This window comes from Protopterus annectens, chromosome 4.part0 (genome assembly GCF_019279795.1).
Source record: "Protopterus annectens isolate FY-2018-M chromosome 4.part0, PAN1.0, whole genome shotgun sequence".
In the NCBI taxonomy this organism is placed as follows: domain Eukaryota; kingdom Metazoa; phylum Chordata; order Ceratodontiformes; family Protopteridae; genus Protopterus; species Protopterus annectens.
The window spans coordinates 1,877,620,383-1,877,639,413 of NC_056733.1; the positions used below are offsets into that span (position 1 = coordinate 1,877,620,383).

At 38.1% G+C, this 19,031-nt stretch overlaps 1 protein-coding gene across 3 annotated transcripts in view; it reads right to left on the reverse strand.

Moving 5' to 3' along the window:
* LOC122800061 (Kv channel-interacting protein 1) overlaps positions 1 to 19,031 on the reverse strand; it is a 1,177,177-nt gene that overhangs the window by 223,675 nt on the left and 934,471 nt on the right. For all 3 annotated transcript variants that reach the window (XM_044069553.1, XM_044069552.1, XM_044069551.1), the window contains exon 2: positions 12,420 to 12,544. In XM_044069553.1, the coding sequence (XP_043925488.1) occupies positions 12,420 to 12,544 (125 nt within the window). The remainder of the gene's footprint in view (positions 1 to 12,419; positions 12,545 to 19,031) is intronic.

Genomic DNA, 19,031 nt, shown 5'->3' on the forward strand with positions numbered 1-19,031 from the left:
AGCAGCATCTCTTGAAAGGTTTCCATACCTCTCATACCTCTCAAACTCTTACCACAAGAAATCTGGACAGAGACACAAATAAAGGGGAACAAAGGAACAAAAATGACGGATGTTAAATAGTACTCTTATAAACTTATAAATTTGCTATAATAACATGATTTCTGTTACCATGTATTCTACACGCACACAGAGTGATTGAACGATCCCCTGGCAGCAGGAACATCTCCTGAAACATTTCCATACCTCTTATACCTCTCAAACTCTTACCACAAGTAATATGTGCAGAGCCACTTCTCTTAAAACAAAAATTAAGTTTTTTAAGGGCGTTTTTCTTTAAGAACGTCTTTTGTGTGTGACTGATTGTTTACATCTTCATCTTCCACATGCATGGAATTTCAATTCCAGAAGACATTTGGACTGTGCAGTGGACCACAAAACAATGGTGACTCTAAATATGGTTAACACATCTGACTATCTAACTTCAGAACGTGCACAGTTATTGTTATCCACAGTTACTATTCAAAACAGCATCCAAATGACATTTTATATCAATAGTCTGTATTTGGAAAATCCTTCAAGAAATACTAAAACTGTTCTGCACTTCCATATCCCATTTTGTCAGACAGGTCAGTGATCAGGTGCGGGTGGACATGCGAGTCAATGGAAGCAGATTAACTGAAAATTCAGTTGCTGCAGATATAATTTGGTAGAAGTAAATGTGTTAGCTTAGTTGTGTAAACTTGTTTACTGGTTGAGATTAACTTGCTGTTTGGCTGATTGTGTCCCTTTACCCACTTACTCAGGATTTGTCCTACTTGTTCCCTTTTAATTCCTATGAAATCAATCAACAAAGGCCAGGTCATCAAATGTATTATGACAAAACAATCAAACACTCTAGCACCTCAGTTCAGAAAAGCCTTCAAGGAGTAAAAAAACACAAAATCACACAGCTTAAATAGCATTAAAAGCATCCACCCCTAATTACATAACCAATTAATCAATTAAAACAATTAAAACATTAAACAAAAAATTTCCAGTTACATTCTACATTTAAGCCAGCAGGAGCGAGAGTTGCAAACTTTAAAATAAACAAAGTATCTTTATATAATAATTTCTTTTTAATATCCAAATATCTTTCATACATATTTATTTTTTCTAAAATTGTACCTCAGAGACCCGCTGGATCACTTGCATGGTAAAGTTTAAAATGCAGGACTGATAGGAGGCACTATTCTAATAATGAAGCATACCCTCCACTTCCTCCATCTCAGGAGTGGATATCTAAGCCTATTACACCTAATCTGGACACCAGTGAAGGCCAAGATGACTAGGCCAAAGAGGAGATTTTTTTTAGAGGAAAAGGAGGCCCCTCTTATAAGGAGATTAAACAGACTAATGGAGCAACGGAAGAAAGTATTCAATCAGTGGCATCAGCAAAATTGGGGCAGGACTTCATGGAGAGGAAGAACAAGGGGGCAGAGAACTCAGAACGGAGGGAGGTTTCAAAAGTAATAAATGATACTGTCCCAAATTCTTGCACCAATAATAATATGGTGAATGAAACTAATTCCTCTTTCTCCTTCCTCCCTGTGTTATTATTAAAAATTCCACAGCTGATTTTTTTGTGTATAACTATTCTAAATATGAGGTTAATATGGCCTGTTATGATTTACTGTCAAGAGGCTTGACCTTTGTGCCTAAGATGACAGTTGATTTGCCTACTTTACTTAATGATTTAAAGCTTTTCATCAGAAAATTAAACTTTAGTATTTTGTTACTGCGGTGGTGGTGCTGTGGTAGCGTTGTCGACTCACAGCAAGACGTTGTCCGTTCGATTCTCAGCTAAAGCGTCTTCTGTGTGGAGACATGCGTGAAGGAGCATACCTTCGTTGAAGGTTGTGCATCAGAGCTGGTAACTCGGCACATACAAATCTTCTACTAATCATTAGTGGACCGGAGTTTCACTGTGGCGACCCCTAACCGGGAAAAAGCTGAAAGACACAAACAATTTTGTTCCAGAATTTGAAAACAGCTATGGAACCTTTGCATATTTCTGCTACTTATAATCCACCAATTCATCCCCTTTTACAAATTTATGAACATTTATGTGAAAGGAATATAATGGATGTCCTAAAAGACTGAAAGGGGAAAAGGTAGTGACAACCTTACCACAACAGATAGAGCAATATCATGGGACTTGCATAGTAACCCAAGTATTAGAATTATTAAACCAGACAAAGGTACAGGTCTCACTATTATGGAAAACACGGACTATATGAATAAAATGGAAGAGTCCCTCCAGACTGAAACTTATTCTATATCTTCCATCAATGAATTTAATACAGCATGCAGTAGAATTCATGTGGTTTTGAATGACTTTCTTAATGATAACCAAATTTCCATCAATGACTATAATTACTTGAATATAAGTAATCCAATTATTCCCACTGTTTTTGGAGTCCCAAAACTGCATAGGAACATTCAACAGCCCCAATTCAGGGTGATAGTGGATGCAAAATATTTGGACATCAAACTTAAAAATATTAGTTCAACATGTTACTCATGTGTCAAGACTCATGGGATTTTTTTGCAAAAAGTTGGAACTATTCCATTTAACCAGTCATAGTAGTTTATCATGAAGTTAAGGATCTGTATTCCTCGATTCCACACCAACTAGGAACTGAATGGTTTATGGAATTTTTATCAGAGAATAATATTGCACAGAATGATATTAATGTATACAAGACCTTAATAGGAGTCGGTATTGAAGAACAGCTATGTTACTTTTGGTAAACACATTCTTCTACAAGTCCAGGGTGTAGCCACGGGTTCAGTATGTGGCGCCCTTTTTACCAATATAGTTATGATTGTACGGGAGAGGAAATTCTTGTTTAACTCCCATTTTTTTAACAGTTGTAAATTTTACACAGGATACTTCTACAACATCTTTAATGGGAAAAAAGATAATTACCAGATCCCAAACTTCACTGATTATATTAATCATACTACCAACTTCTTCTATTTTACAGCACAAGTTCACAAAACCAAAATTTCATACTTGGATGTGTGGCTGATGAAAGATATGACTAATCACTGCCTTATTTCCAGGATCCATAGAGAAGAAACTTATTCTAATAGATTTCTTCATTTTTCAAGTGGGCACCCTCTAGTACAGAAAAAAGCAGTGCTTAAAGGTCAATTTGTCGGGGACCGCATGTATGGTTTCTGACGACTTGGGTTTTTGGGACGAGTGTGAATTTTTGAAGAACATGTTTATAAAACGTGGGTATCCAAGTTAGTTCATTCATGGTATTATCAAATAAATGGGAGATCAAATATTTTGTTCTGATTTTAAAAACGTTATTGTAGAGAGGATAAAAACAGAGGATGAAAGAAACGGGATGTTTAAGTGTAGAAATTGTCCATATTGTAGATTTATTTTACAAGCTAGGGAATGTGAAGTGAACAGACACACTAAAGATAAAGGGACGGTTCAACTGCAATTCTACAAAATAATATATTGTGGGTTATGTTCCTCTTGTTTTAACTTTTATATTGAGCAAACAGAAAGGAGACTCCATGATAGAGTCTTGATAATGAACAATACTCTAGCAAAGCATATTAGTGAGAATCCTAATCACAACTTCCATTTCTTCATGATTGATCAAATACAATCAAGTTTTAGAAATGGGTCATGGAATTTGTACTTAGAGAAATTAGAGATACATTGGCAATTGCGCCTTAATGCTACAACATCTCCAGGACTTAATGAATCTGTTTCCATTGCCTGTTTACTTAAACTGAAGGCTCTGGAGTGATAATAAATGAATGAAAGCCGATGAAGTATTGAACAGGTGGCTTTTTGTTAACCAATGGCATTTTTCTAATAAGGGGGTGTGTTGGCCACAATTGACATTTACCTTCTCATTGGAATATAAAAGGGGTTTGGCTGAAGATTATATCCATCTGATGAAGTTTTCAATCATGAAGACGAAAACACTTATCTGAATATCTTTTATCTGAATATCTTTTGGTGGATTATCTGGAGACTTTAGCGGAATACAACATTTACTTTGTGGATTTTATGCTGTGGGTATTCTGTGGCTTCTTGTTTTGCTGACTGCAGATCACCAACAGTGGAACTTACAAATTGCTTGACTTTAAGGTCTGTAAAGGACTTGAGCATTTCAGCCCCTTGTGGTAGTGAACTTTTTATGGGTCCGAATTTTTACTGAATTATATTCTGGAAGAATAAATCAGTAGGTTTTATACTTATAAATTCCCTCAAGTGTTCCTGGATTACATTCTTACACAGAGCCACAGAAAGGACCCAGCATGCGTCAAAAGTCACTGCTATCCCTCCCCATGAGGGGGGGCATGGCGAGGGGTGGTGCCTTATCCAGCCGAGGCTCTTGCCCAGCCCCAATTCACATCCACTCCTGACTGACTCAGCCCTTAGAGTCAATCCTTATCCTGAAGTTTTGGATATGTCTTGCCAACTTACCTTACCTACATTGTTCTAACATGCCAGAGGCTGTTTACCTTCATATGTGCACATGTGTACATGTGTACTGGCTAGTGTTAAGTAAAAGACTCAATGAATCACAGCACTGGTGGCTGTGGACATGTTAATGTGTTACAATGCAATGTTGGCTAGCTAATACATGCACTAGTTTCCAGCCTCTGTTCTGCTTTTATTTTTGGGAAGCAACATCACACCTGCTATCTTGTAATCTTCTAGTACCTTAATTTTCCCATATAATCTATAATAAAACTTTGTTAGTAGCATTATCAGTACTTCCATCAGTTCCCTAACAATTTTAGATGAATTCTGTCATTTACTTCCCTCTGGCGACTTTTAATTTCTAGAGTTTTAAAGGATTGTTTCTTCTGTGAGATGACTGGGACCAACCTCCTTATCGTGGCTTCTTCAAAATGACTGGATTTTATAAACTTTTCTCTTTATTTATGTATATTGAGAAAATAATACCCATTTAGCAGATCTACTTTTCCGCAGTCCTCATCAGTCCATCAGTATCCATGTTATTTAGTAACCCCATCCTTCCTTTTGCCTTTTCTTTTCTCTCTATGGATTTATGTCACTTTGCTTGTTCTTCTTCTTACCGGCCTTTTTGCTTCTTTCTATATTGAGTATTGTTTTCTGTCTTCCTCCTTCTGAGTCACTTTACTCTTTCTGAACACTGATGTTGGGATTCATAGGCAAAGTATGGCCTCCTTAGGACTAATGCATTTACAATTCCAATACGCCATTTAGAGACAATAGTACAGCCACAAATAGAAGCAATGTGTTGTGGCACAACAAGCAGGGAGTTGGTACAGAGTACATATGCAAATGAGCTACAGAGATGAGTAACCATGCTAACAAAAGTCAGAGCCAGCTAGTCTGTGTATGAAAGCTGCCATCACATATTGTATTACAATAAACAGGATATGCATCAGTGGTACCAGTCTTTCTACTAGGCACACCTCTAACATATGCTAGCTCACACACACACACACACACACACACACACACACACACACACACACACACACACACACACACACACACACCCACACCCACATGCAAGCATGTGCACACACCCACACAACCACATCCACATGCATGCATATAAGGACTGCAAATAAATCAGATAAAGTTGCTATATACAGCTGGTGTAACACATCAGCTACATGTTTGCAATTAAGTGACAGTGGGACCATAGGTTCATAGGTAGGTACTAGGCTATCTGACCGAAGGCATTTATAAGCCTAGCTGGAATGTGTTGGCTTACGCCCCCCCAGATTAGTTTCCTGTGCCTCTTTCCAGCAGAGCCATTGTAGTGATCCCCGGGGGTATACTTTCTGTTTCCCATCCACTTGTCAAGATTTCTCTTGAAGAGGGTTAGTGAGGAGCTCTGCCTAATGTAGATTGGAATCTTGTTCCAGAGCATGGGAAGTCTCTGGGACAGGAATCTATCCCTCCAGCACGTCCTATTTATTACTGTGGTGAGGTTTAGATCCCTAGAGCATGTGGCTCGAGGGGATATGGTTTTCTTTAGGTGGAGCACGTTCATCAATTCTAGATTGGACATGTCCTTGTATGTCAGGCAGAGATCACCTCTGAGTAGGCGGTATGCAACAGAGTACAGCTGGAGTTTCTTCAGTCGAGCTGTATAGGGCATCTGTTTGAGGCCAGTGATCCTCTTGGTGAGTTACCTCTGTAGTCTTTCCAGCTGTTGCAGGTGTCTTGTAATGTACATCCCAAATACGGCATTGTACTCTATTATGGGTCTGATGAGTGATGTGTAGAGGGGCACAATTACCTCTTTTGATCCAGATGCAAACCCTTTTGTGATTAGGTGGGCTACATAGAAGGATTTTCTAACCACTTTGGCAATGTGATTGTCAAAGGAGAGGTTACTATCTACTTGGGTGCCCAGATCTCTTATTACATCTTCCATATTTAGGAGGCGACCACCTATGTGGTAGTTTGTGGGGACTATGTTTTTTCCAAAGGGGATGACTATGCACTTTTTGGCATTTAGCTTGAGGCCATGGTTTTTACACCAGGTATCGGTCTCAGTCAGACCCTTTTGAAGGATGTCAGTGTCAGCTGGAGAGTCAATTATAGCCCTAGTTTGCAGTCGTCTGGGGAACGCCACTTTTAACCGGTTTAGTTCCCGCAACTCTTACCATGTGGGTTCTGCCCATGAGCTAGTTGGCAACTCATTTCGTGATGTAGGGGGTTATGTTCAAGCTGGTGAGCTTATCTATAATACCTAAATGGGGAATGGTGTTGAAGGCCTTTGCGAGGTCTAGGTAGGCTGTGTGGACCACCTTTCTCTCATCTTGGTAACTGTCTCAAAAAAGTCCACCAGGTTTAAGAGGCATGATCTGCCCTTAACAAAGCCGAACTGGATAGGGTCCAGTGTTTGAAGGTTCCCATTGTCTCTCTTAATGAGATCCATGATGATGCGCTCCATAGTCTTGCAGACCAAGCTAGTCAGGCTTATACGGTTATATGGAACTTTATGATTGTGAACTTCAGGAAAAGATAAAAAAAGATTGTGAACCTAATGTTCAATGATGTTTTTTGTTTCCAAAAAACTGCAAAAAACTGACCAATTCCAGGCCTGAGATGAGACACAAGGCTTATGAGAGCTCTTTCATGAGAAGGCTCCTGTTAACGTTGTCTAAGCCCCACCCCTTGCTGTCAACAAAGAATGATCCTACTTTTTGGTTTGGAGTTAATGTGCTCCAGTTAACATCTGGTGATTTAATGTCCACCATCAGCAATAGCTCCTCCATTCTAAAGGCAGATTAGGGGGCTTGTTTTTCCTGCTCAAGAGAAAGACCTCTGATTTAATCCCTTAAATTGATTAAGCTACCACTTCTGGCATCCAGTCTGACTCACAGTATCACAGTATCTCGGCAAACTCAACATCTTAATTGGGGTCACTTAAAAAGGCAACATTAACGTCTTAGTTTAGGAACACATTATAGGGACAGAAAAGGAAAACAATAACAGCTAACACATGCCATCCAACCTAAGATGCTTAATCTCTGGCAAGCCCTATAACACATTTTGTAAATTTATGTTACAACAATGGAAAACAAACATGCAAAGTGGGTTTTCTTAGCAAAACTTTACTTAAGCAAACTAGGATACACACACACACACTCGCACACACACTCACTCACTCACGCGCACACACTCACTCACTCACGCGCACACACTCACTCACACATTCACGCACACTCACGCGCACACTCACAGTGATACCAAGTAGCAGAACATAGTTCAAAATAACAATAAAATATTGCTAATCCATATGAAATGACCATACAATGCAATGGCTATGCAAGCAACACCTGGCTATTCAATCAACATCACGAATAGAACAAATGACAGTTCATTGTTCAAATGGGACTTGATAAAGTTTTCAGTTAACAATAACTGAAAATCTACATTTGGTCAGTCTGTTACTATACTAAAAGAAAAAAAAAAAAAACAGCCCCCCCACTTCCATGCAGGGATCTGTGGCTCAGTAACTCTAATAGTGTTACATTGCCAGCTCCAAGGGTGCTGCACCTTAAATAAAAGGAGGAAATGTTTATTGACATTGACTCAGAGTTTAAAGAAGGATGTTCTTGAGTGACCTTGTTGAACAACTTCGCGTTTATAAAAAATTAACTCAGAGTTAGGACATCTTATTGGACTCTGTTAACGTTTAAAGGACTTTTGATAATTTGAAGAAATCTTTGGAAAATGAGAGCAGTTTCCTCCAGATACATAAGCATAGTATGCACTTGTATAAATCTACTATATGCACAATGTTCAGAATGCAGTCTTCTTATTCTGATGATTCATAATCATGGATCAAGGTAATGACAACTGACACAGAGAGGACTTAAAATATATGTGAACTATGTATTTGTGAGATTAAACAAACAATGATTGATAAACTTACCAAATTAGAATCTTTCCCATTCTTTGCCAGCAGACTGTCAGAAAGGCGACCACTGTATAACTTGAGATCACTATGTATTTCTGCCCCTATCCTCCTTACCCCAGTCACAAAACTAAAACAAACAGGGCACTCTTTCTTAATCATGGCCCCTAAAATATGGGAATCAAACCCCAAATGCAGTACTGGCACACATTCCTTCCCCACATGCAGAACAGAATTAAAAACTCATGTCTTCAGCAAAGCAAGGTGCAAATGCTACATTTAGGGCAACATTACCTAGAGCATATCAGCCTAGAGCCCCCATATCTTTGCACAAAACTACACATTAAAAACTCAAATAGCTCCCATATGGTACAGGCACTTTATATACTTGCATTTCATTTATTTTGTCTCCACAGGAGCACTTACACTGCATCTTGTCTATGTCAAATGCCCCAACTTGGTACCTTATGTTATCTTTTTTACTTTCCTAATTTCTTTCTCTTCATTTTTTATTGTTTATTTACTTTGTATGTTGTTTATTCACATTTGTATTTTTCTAACTTTGGACAAAAGATCATTTTAATAAGCAAAAGATTATTTTTTTCAGTTTTGTATCCTTTCCCGCACTGACCGTGAAAGTGGTCCACAGAGATCAGAACTCTACCCAAGTTAACAAGCAAACAGACAAATAAGTAAAGATATGTGTGCGTGTTTGTGAGTGAGTGTGAGTGCGTGAGTGTGTGTATGTGTGAGAGAGAGAGAGAGAGAGAGACTGCATTTGTGCAGCTGTACACTGCTGTACTGTAACCCACTGTCATGTCAAACAATGATTCATAAAACTTTGCAACTCATTTGGCATGACAGCAGAACACTGGTAAGTACCATAATATGGTAATGCAGTGACCTAGTGCTGTGGTAGCTCCCACTGCTGCAAACTTGACCCTATCACTGCTTGCGGGTGGGAACACATGTAGCTGTGCTAGCAGGTTTGCCTGCACCACACGGGAGAGCATTATCAGTAGGGCTTTTCATTACACGAAAAGTGTGTTTCCTAGTTTTGCTTTGAACACATGTGACGATATTAATGTTCTGCTGTCTCAGCTGAACAATACATTAACAAAGAAGTGGAATTGGTCCAATGACACTCACATTCTCCACTGTTTGTACAAGGTCCACTAGTTATGTAGTTAATAAAAAGAAAGGATATAACTAAAAGCAGCTATGGTATAGAAAAAAAAACTGCCATAGAGTTGTAGAAATCCTTTCAGGTATCATATTTGTATCCAGCCATTACATTCAGTTTTAGAACACAGATATCTTTATTCATTTTGATGATTGCATTTCTTCCAATAAAAACTTTCTTAGATCATTCTTAACAGAGCTGACATTCTTCAGATTTATAAACTCTAAAAGTGCCTTGATCTTGGTGATGCAGGGATGGGCTAATATTGTTATTTAAATCCAGTACCAGAGTTAGGTTAGGATGGTTTATGTGCTATCCAATCAGGAAGAGTGTGAAGGGAATAACTAATGGTGGTGGAGTTACCCAGTGGGGACCAGTGGTATACAGAGAGGGCATGTCTTGAGCCAGTGGATTGGTGCATGAGCACAGGATGATGATAGGTGTGTGTGTGTGTGTGTTGGGGGGTGTTCCCTTATTTGTATGATTGGACACATGTTTAGGATAATGACAGGTGGAGGGGGTGCTCCATTATTTGCAAATTTGTCTGTGGTTGGATGGAATCACAAAAAGCATCTTGTCTATGTACTTTAGATCCCTTTGTAAATGGGAAGAGTTTTGTTCTGAGTACGATCAGTGTGTGTAAGTCCATGTGTTAAGGGTTAAGCCTAACATTTGTATCAATACTCCACTATAATACTAAGGCAATGCCATACCTCCATAATCAGAAGCATTCCTTTTATCTTAGATGAAATGTATGATAATAAGTAACACACAGTAAAGTTTATATTAAATAACTAAATCTGTTTATTGTTGTAGCTGTCCAAAGTCAGCAAACTGGCACGGTTGTTTCTGTGGAGCTAGCCTGTATGCAGTTGTACTGTTTTTGAATTACAGATAATCTTTGGGGGAATCATTTGCATATATGCTCCGTGCATGCAGTACTGTGGTTGTACAACTGGGTAGGACCACACACACACAGGGACTTGTCTAGCAGTGAATTGTAAAGGACTATGGTACCCGTTTGTGATATGTACTAGCCCTACTTAATGAGACACAGTGTTTATAAACCCCAGCCTTAAGAGTTTCAAAATGTTACGCCATAATTATGAATACAAATAAGTAAGGGAAACATTTTTTTTTAGTTGTTTCTAAGTAACACATCTAGTTTTAGAGGAAAACAATTCTTATACAATGAAAGTATGATTTATTGAGGAATAATATAAGTGGAAATACCACTAGGGAATGTGTTTATATCTTTAAAGTATTTTGATTATGCTATAGTTATGCTATGTACCTATTTATTAGTGTAACACCTTTTGACAGGAGCATTTACTGAACACCTGGCATACTCTATTTGCAATCAAGCAATGTAAATAGACACAGTGTAGCACTGTAAATAGACACAGTATAGCACTGTAAATAGACACAGTATAGCACTGTAAATAGACAGTGTAACATTGCGTGATTTCCACATGGTTATCATACACTCTTCTTCTTCTTCTTTCGGCTTTTTCCGGTTAGGGGTTGCCACAGTGGATCACCTATCTGCTCATGATTGGCAGTAGAGTTTTACGGTGTTGAGTTGCCAGCCCAGCGCCCAACCTTCCACAGAAGGCACACACATGCACGCACTCACATCTAGGGCCAATTTAGAGTGTTCAATCCACCTACAGTATGTCTTTGGGATGTGGGAGGAAACCAGACCACCCGGAGGAAACCACGCGACCACAAGGAGGACATGCAGACTCCGCACAGAAGGCACCCCAGCCAAGGATCAAACTGGAGAACCTCTTGCTATGAGGCGGCATTGTTAACCGCTGTACCACCACGACTGCCCAATGGTTATCATACACTATGTGAACTTAAAGTTTCCCAGGGTAATAGCATACATTTTGAAACTTTGCTAGCCATAACCACAGTTTTGAACTACACAGGCTGAAGTGACTGAGTGGCAATTAGATCTGTGCCCATAATGCCAGTGATCCTGGTTTAAGCCATGACATTGAGAGACTGGCTAGAACTGGAGTTATTGAGCATCTGATGGCAGTTATTTTTCCTGCTTTGGGATGAGGCTGTGTGGTTGATCGTATATGCATAGCACTCACTGATCCCCTAGCAATGGCAGGAGGAACACTAAGTCACCAGAGAACAGGGCAGCATTGTGAGATGAACAGGCACTGGTGCATATGTCTGGGCTGTAGTAGCACTGCACACCTGCTGCACCATTAAGGGACCAGTGGAAATATGTGGCATGATAGTAACAGCATTGCCTATATGTTCTGTTGGTTCAGGGTGAACAAGGGGTGGGGATGGGGCCATGGCAAAACTGAGAGTCTCATATAATTACCCAATTAGGTCAGTGTCTGACAGTGTTTCCACAGGAAAAGGGGTACATTTCTGGGGATGGTGTAAAGATTCCCCAGACAAAGAAGCAATCTGTGGGCATGAGACTCAAGTCATACTTGTTAGCAACCCAAATTATTATGAACAAAATAATGCTAAAAACTAAATAAGGAGCTGGCTTAAATATTTCATTAGAGTATTAGAATAGCTGTTAAGGTAAGAAGATCCTTATGAACTTAGACAAAATGGCAAATGAGGGTAAACTTTATGAGGGGAAAATCTTTACAACTGCATACAGCACAAGGAAAAAGAATAAAGCCATAATATGCATGTACAGCCCTATCAAATACTACAGTTTTCAGTGATAGCTTTAAGACATCAACTGTTTTGATAAACTGTGAAAAAAGATAACTTTAGTAAGTAAAAGATTCTTTTACATTTTTAAATCCTCTGTAAAGGACTTGTAGTTCTCTCTTTGTAAAATTAGTTTGTGCTTCAAGCTGTTCCAATCCCTCTGGCCGATAACAGACTGTAGACATTTCCAATTCATCTTCGACCTTATCTGCAAAAAACAAAAGACATTATTACTGTGAATGATGCTGCTACACAGCTGTGCTATTACATTTTCTCTTTATCCTCTTTGAGAATTCAGACTGCATTTCTCAAAATAATGGCATGACCTGTGAAATGGAAAAGAAATATTGTCTTTGATGTTTGTCACAAGGATCAGTCCCAGAATGAAAAATATGTTCTTGCTGATATGATCTGTCATGAAGACTGCAGAGTGCAGCTCAGCCATTTAATAAAAATATTCCAGAAGCAGCTGTAAGGCGGCAGGGTCTGGGGCACAGTGACAGCACTGGAATATATGGTGCTGGTAACTGGGGACAAAACCTCCAGGAGGCCTAAAACCGGAAGGACAGGTATATTAGACTGTACTTTCCATTTCCTATGTTAAAGATAGTTCCAACATTATATTATTCTAACTACTGTATGTCCTGGTGCAAATTCAAACAGTCACTGCATTTACATATATGAAATATGAATGAAAATCTCTATGTTCAAAAGTGGCAGGAGAGTGGACTAATTTCATGTTGACTCCCTGACCATGGAAAGAAGGTAACAGAATGTGTAGTATTTTGTAACTGGTTTTAAGGTAAAATAAATACTTTGTTATTTAGGTGTGTGCATATAGATAATAATGAAATATGCCATGGCAGGGTGTTGTTGGGTCAGCAGAGAACAGCTTGAGAGACATATCTACAGCTTCCATCATATGTGGGTAAAATAATAAAAAAAAATACTCAGAGCCCTGCCGTGTTGTATTGCCATTATACAATAGCATTGTTTAAGAAGAAATTACTTACTTTTTTAAAACAGAGCTATTTTATTAGATGCACCAAGCACTGTTTTTCGGTCTTTCTGATGTGAGTTGGAGGACATAGCTTTCAGATGCACTGCACATATATTAGCCTATCACTACAGCAACACGTTCATAAACATGTTGCTAAAATGTAGTTTGGGCTGCTGCCAAGTATGGCTACTATAAACTTTGGTAACTTAACATGCTTGTGAGGTACATAATAAGACAACAGAGAAATGACAGGTAGATTTGAAAGTACAAGGGTGTAGTTTTAACATCAAAACACGTAATAATTTTTCATTTCTTAGCAGTGGTTATACAGTTGTTCTTCCTGATGTTTTCTGTAATCACACTAATTTGTTTCTTTGTTGCTACTTAACTAATTACTGGAGTAAAACAGCTCTCCTTTCTGAATGGCACTGAACTCTAGTAGATGGTGACCACTGTATAATACTAATGAGAACATGTCAGTGAGATGACAGGATAGAACCCATAGTCTTTCAAGCTGCCCAGTTATTGTAGTTAGGGCCTATCTGCATCTTCCCTCCCCATCTTTTTCCCATCTACAACACCACTGAATCAGTCTCTTGACCTGCATTCTTTCGGATAGCTTGCCCAGAAGTTACAGTAGCCACTCTGTAAAAAAAGTACTTTCTCAAGTTAGGAGTGAATGTGTCACAGTCAATGGGCCAAATTCCATAAGAGCTGCTCTCAGTTTAAGTTTGCCCTGATTCCGAAAGACCTGCTCTCAGTATAAGTGACCGATTTCAGTGTAAGGTCTATCCATAAAGAGGCCTACTATGGGGTCCAGATTCCAAAATGCCTCCTGTTAGTCACTTGCACTGAGAGCAAGTTTGCAATTGGAGCCTGTCTGCTAATATACTTTTTAACTGACTAGTATGCATTTTGTTACTTCAAGTTTCTTATGTCATCTGCTTTAAAAGTTTCTTCTCCATAAATATATACATGCGTGTGTGTGTGTGTGTGTGTGTGTGTGTGTGTGTGTGTGTGTGTGTGTGTGTGTATATATGTGCGTGCTTGTATATATATGTGTATGGATTCACTTCACAAGCTTGAAGTTTCAAAACTTCAAACTGCAAATGGTCGAGACCATAAGATTGAAGTTTTGAATGGAGATCGCCATACATCATGGAACGGGAAATTTACTGTTTTCCTCACTGTAGTATGATCATTCTTTATTGACAGGGGTTACCCTACCTCTTTGCTATATTCTGTTTGTGGAGAGATTTTGAATGACTGGGGAAAGAAATTTAAACCATTATTGGGTAAACCCCTTGAGGTCTTGGTGAATTCAATGGGGCCTTCCAGGGACAATAATTTTAGTCACTCTATGGTCTTAACATATGGTGTACTTAGTAAGGACATTCAACAGATAGTGAAGAGAAACTGGGTAATGTTTAAGGGTGAAGACGACCTTATGGACTTTGGACTGGGTGGAAATAGGTTCCCCTAAGAGAAAGGTGTTTCTGAAAAGGGGCTCATGTGGGTCCAAAGGATTGTTTATATTTCTATTTGTCAGAATTGCCAACAGTTTTATGTTGGCAAAACTGAAAGGGCCTTGCGTAGAAGGATTTATGAACATCTTTACACGTGAGGATGAGGAAAATGCCCTTTATAGACATTTGAAAGGGAACGTTTCATGTAAAACCTTTCAGTTTGGTATTTTGGAAAACTTAGGTAATGACATCAGGGGTGGGGACTGGAAAAACAGGTTAGATAGGGAAGAATTAAAATGGCAGCTAAGATTAAATTCTACCCATCCCCCAGGTATTAATGAAGCATGCAGTATTATGCCTGTGTTGAAATATCATTCATTCAAGCTTTGAAAGTTTTTAAGAAACTTTTTTTAAATTATACGTTAGAAATATTATAAAAGTATATTTAATGGACTTTTAGTGCATTTTAACTACTTTTTATTAATGGGAGGTTTTAAGATACCTTTGGTACTATATATATATATATATATATATATATATATATATATATATATATATATATATATATATATTTTGTTGTAGTATGGTAGGGATATTTTGTGATTAATTGCTCATTAATTATTCATTAGTTTGTGAGTATATAAGCACTGTGTTCTGAATTGTAATTGTTTCTGATGATGTCTTGGATACACAAGACGAAAGCGTGCTCAAACAAATAAACTACTATTTTATTTAGCACAGTGGTGTGACAACTTTCATAACACTATTCAAGTGTTCCACTGGAACTGTTTTTTTTTGGTTTTGGTCATACAGTTCCTGCTGTTGTGTTATTTTGATGATCACGGAGTTGGTACATTATTTAGTAGGGGGTGTGGGGAGTGCAGGGCCCCTTTGCAAAAATGTAAAAAAAATTGTTTTTATTTATTTTTTTGTTACAGTTTTGAAGTTTCAAAACTTCAGTCTTATGGTCTCAACCATTTCCAGTTCGAAATTTTGAAACTTCGAGCTTGTGAAGTAGATTCATATGTGTGTGTGTGTGTGTGTGTGTGTGTGTCTGCGTGTGTGTGGTGTGTGTGCGTGCGTGTGTGCGTGTGTGTGTGCGTGTGCGTGTGTGTGTGTGTGTGTGTGTGTGTGTGTGCGCGCGCATAAATATACGTATATCTAGGGAGTTGTGTATTCCTTCTCAATGCAATCCACTTATGTGTGTTTAATAAGAAAATACATAGAGGATGTATTCTACTAATGTACCACAGTGTAAGTAAAAGGGAACAAAGGATTTGTTCTTTACTTAAACTGCAATCAGTCAATGCTTGTTAGTAGACTGCAATGTAATTGAAAAGCACAAACCCTCTATTACTGTTTACATGCACTCTGGTCTATCAGTGTTGAATTTGTTTGTAGTTTACAATATTAGTGACGGAGAATGAATGGCTTGTTGTTTTCACTTACAGTGTATATGTGGGATGCAAGACTGCACTTCACATCACAACTGTTTCACATTAGGAAATCAAAAGTACAAACTTTTACCTGCAAATTGACAATGTAAATTGCAAAAATTTCAACTTGTTACAAGAATGCAACCCACCCTTCTCCTAATGTCAGTGTGGGAGGCTATGCTTCTACATCCCTAATACCTACCTCTGAGACCAGTATACTTCAGAGTAAGAGGAAGCTCTGTGAGACAGCAATGTTGGAATTAACATGTTCTAAAACACAATCGCACATGCTATTCATAACTTTTTTTGAATTGTTCTGCTCTGAATGTCTGCCTTGCTCCTTAATATGCACCATATGCAATGGAATGATAAGTAGCAAATCTGCTTTTTTTTCTTTTTATTAATTGCATATCACCAACAGTGTAATTTCTCATAGGTTCATAGGTACATACTAGGCTAATGACCACCAGGGCCTTTGTAAGCCTGGCCACGCAACCCTTTCCAATTGCATCCCCTGGTAACATATGCATCTTAATTGGGGGGGGGGAGTATGTTTGTTGGGAGGAGTATGTTGGTTAGGAGGTTGCTAAAAAGTTATGTCGGGATATGTTAGTTAGGGAATGTTTATTGTTGGCCTCAGTCTATAAGAGACATGGGAGACAGTCCAAACAATAATTTACGTTTATTACAAACAACCTTATCTACTTCCTTATTTTGTAAAAAATATAAATAGGCCAATACTTCTGCAGTATATTCCCATTTTGAAAAAAAAGTACATTTATTGTTTTAACAATATACAATGAATAGTAATATACCCAGACAACAAACATATCAGATGAAATAAACATACAATGAAAAAAATATTTTACCTACTTCGAAAAAATATTTATTAGTCAAAGTACATCAATCATATTTACCCTTGCCAGTTTTATAATTATCATATTCAGTACAAGATATACTACTATAACGTATGGCTGCAACCCATTCTCATTGAATAAATGTTTCTGTTGTTACCCCCTCCACTGCAGATTGAATACAATGGCTATAAAATATGGTTATATATGGTTATATCATAAGTTTTTTTGTTATATGTGTATATATATTACTACTATTTTTTATTTATGTTATCATTTTTTATGTTATAAGCAACATATATTACTATGTTTGAGTATGTTTTTAAATGTGATTGAGTGTATTTTTTGGTGCCAAAATAAGTATATATACCATCAATTAATCTGTTAATATGGTTCTGAAGAAGTCTGTATTAAGGCAGATGAAAGCGCTTAACCAATTCTTGTTTAGTACATATAGTGTGGTTTGTCACAATAAATGCATCTTCTTAGTTCGAGCTGTGCCGTCCATTGTGTCCTGCATCAGTTTTGGATTCATGGTTATAAAACTTGTTATAAAAAACACTGTCTACTACACATAGTGAAAACAGATGCTATATGCAAGCTGTACGTTTGATCCATATCTATTCAGTGTAGGATCTGGCAGGAAAAAAAACACACTTTAACATTTTCCAGGTATAAACAGTGTTACCTGCTAGAGGAAAATGAAAAGTTTAGCTTTTTGCCAAAACATGGGGAATAAGAGAGAGAGAGAGAGAGAGAAAAATCTGCAGTTCTGCAGTCCAGTTTAGTCTTTCTACAGTCTACACTGAACCCAAGGTAATCCACTCTACAGCAGTCCAGAACAAAACAGGATTTATAAAAATTAAGTCTTTTTATCCAAACAGGGTCTATATTATGTGATCGAATGGTCAAATATTCGAACACATAATAGTCGACCCATAATAATTGAACCATCACAATGTCCAATGGTTCAATGGAGATCTCTGTAGTGCGATCACGGAGTTGGTATATTTAAGTGGGGGGGGTGTGGGGGGTGTAGGGGGACTTGCCCTTCTGCGCAGAGTGTTTAAATGGTTTGGGTGGGTTTTTCTTTTTTTATTTATCGTTCGATATTGTGGTGGTTTGATTATTACGGGTCGACTATTACATGTTCATATATCTGACCATTCGATCATGTAATATAGACCTGACAAACAGGTATTCCAAATAACTCTACAAGACTTTTCTTCAACATGCAGGATAATATCCTTTATCTCTTTTCTGGCTTTAAGGATATCCTCCAGGTTTTTTCCTTGTGGGATACTTTTGAATTACCCTCGTTACCCCCTAGCAAATCCTGTTGGTTTTGTCTCTGAACTCAAGGATCAGGAATCTGACTTTAATAGTGGTAGCCGCCCTGATACAGCTCCAAAGTCAGCTGATTTCAATTAACATCGTACCTTTTCCTTTTTTTTCGCTTTTCACATACTCCTTGTTAAAGGGCAACTCTACTTGTACTATATCCATGCACTGTCCTGGCTCAGTAGTTCCTATGAACCATCAGTTCCAGCCTTGCCAGATGGTCTGTAAGCCTCAGACAACCCATATGCTTTCAAGGGACTACAGTTAGGATAGTGATGGATCTTGAAATTAAATGAATGGAGAGTGAAAGCTCAATGTGATAGCTTTGGTTACAATATTTTGGTTTGTAGAGCCAATGTAAAGGGCTATGTTTCAGTTACTAATTCAAAGTATTTTCCTAACAAATAATATTTTAGGGTGGTAAGGTCCCATTTTATGGTAAGGCATTCTGGTTCAATAACTGAATGACATCTGTCAGTATTACTGAACTCTTGACAGATATAGCATGTGGGGTACTTCTCTGCCTATAAGCCAAGAATACGCTGCACCTATAGCTACAGCAGAGGCATTGGTGTGTATAAGAATGGCTTGGAAAAGA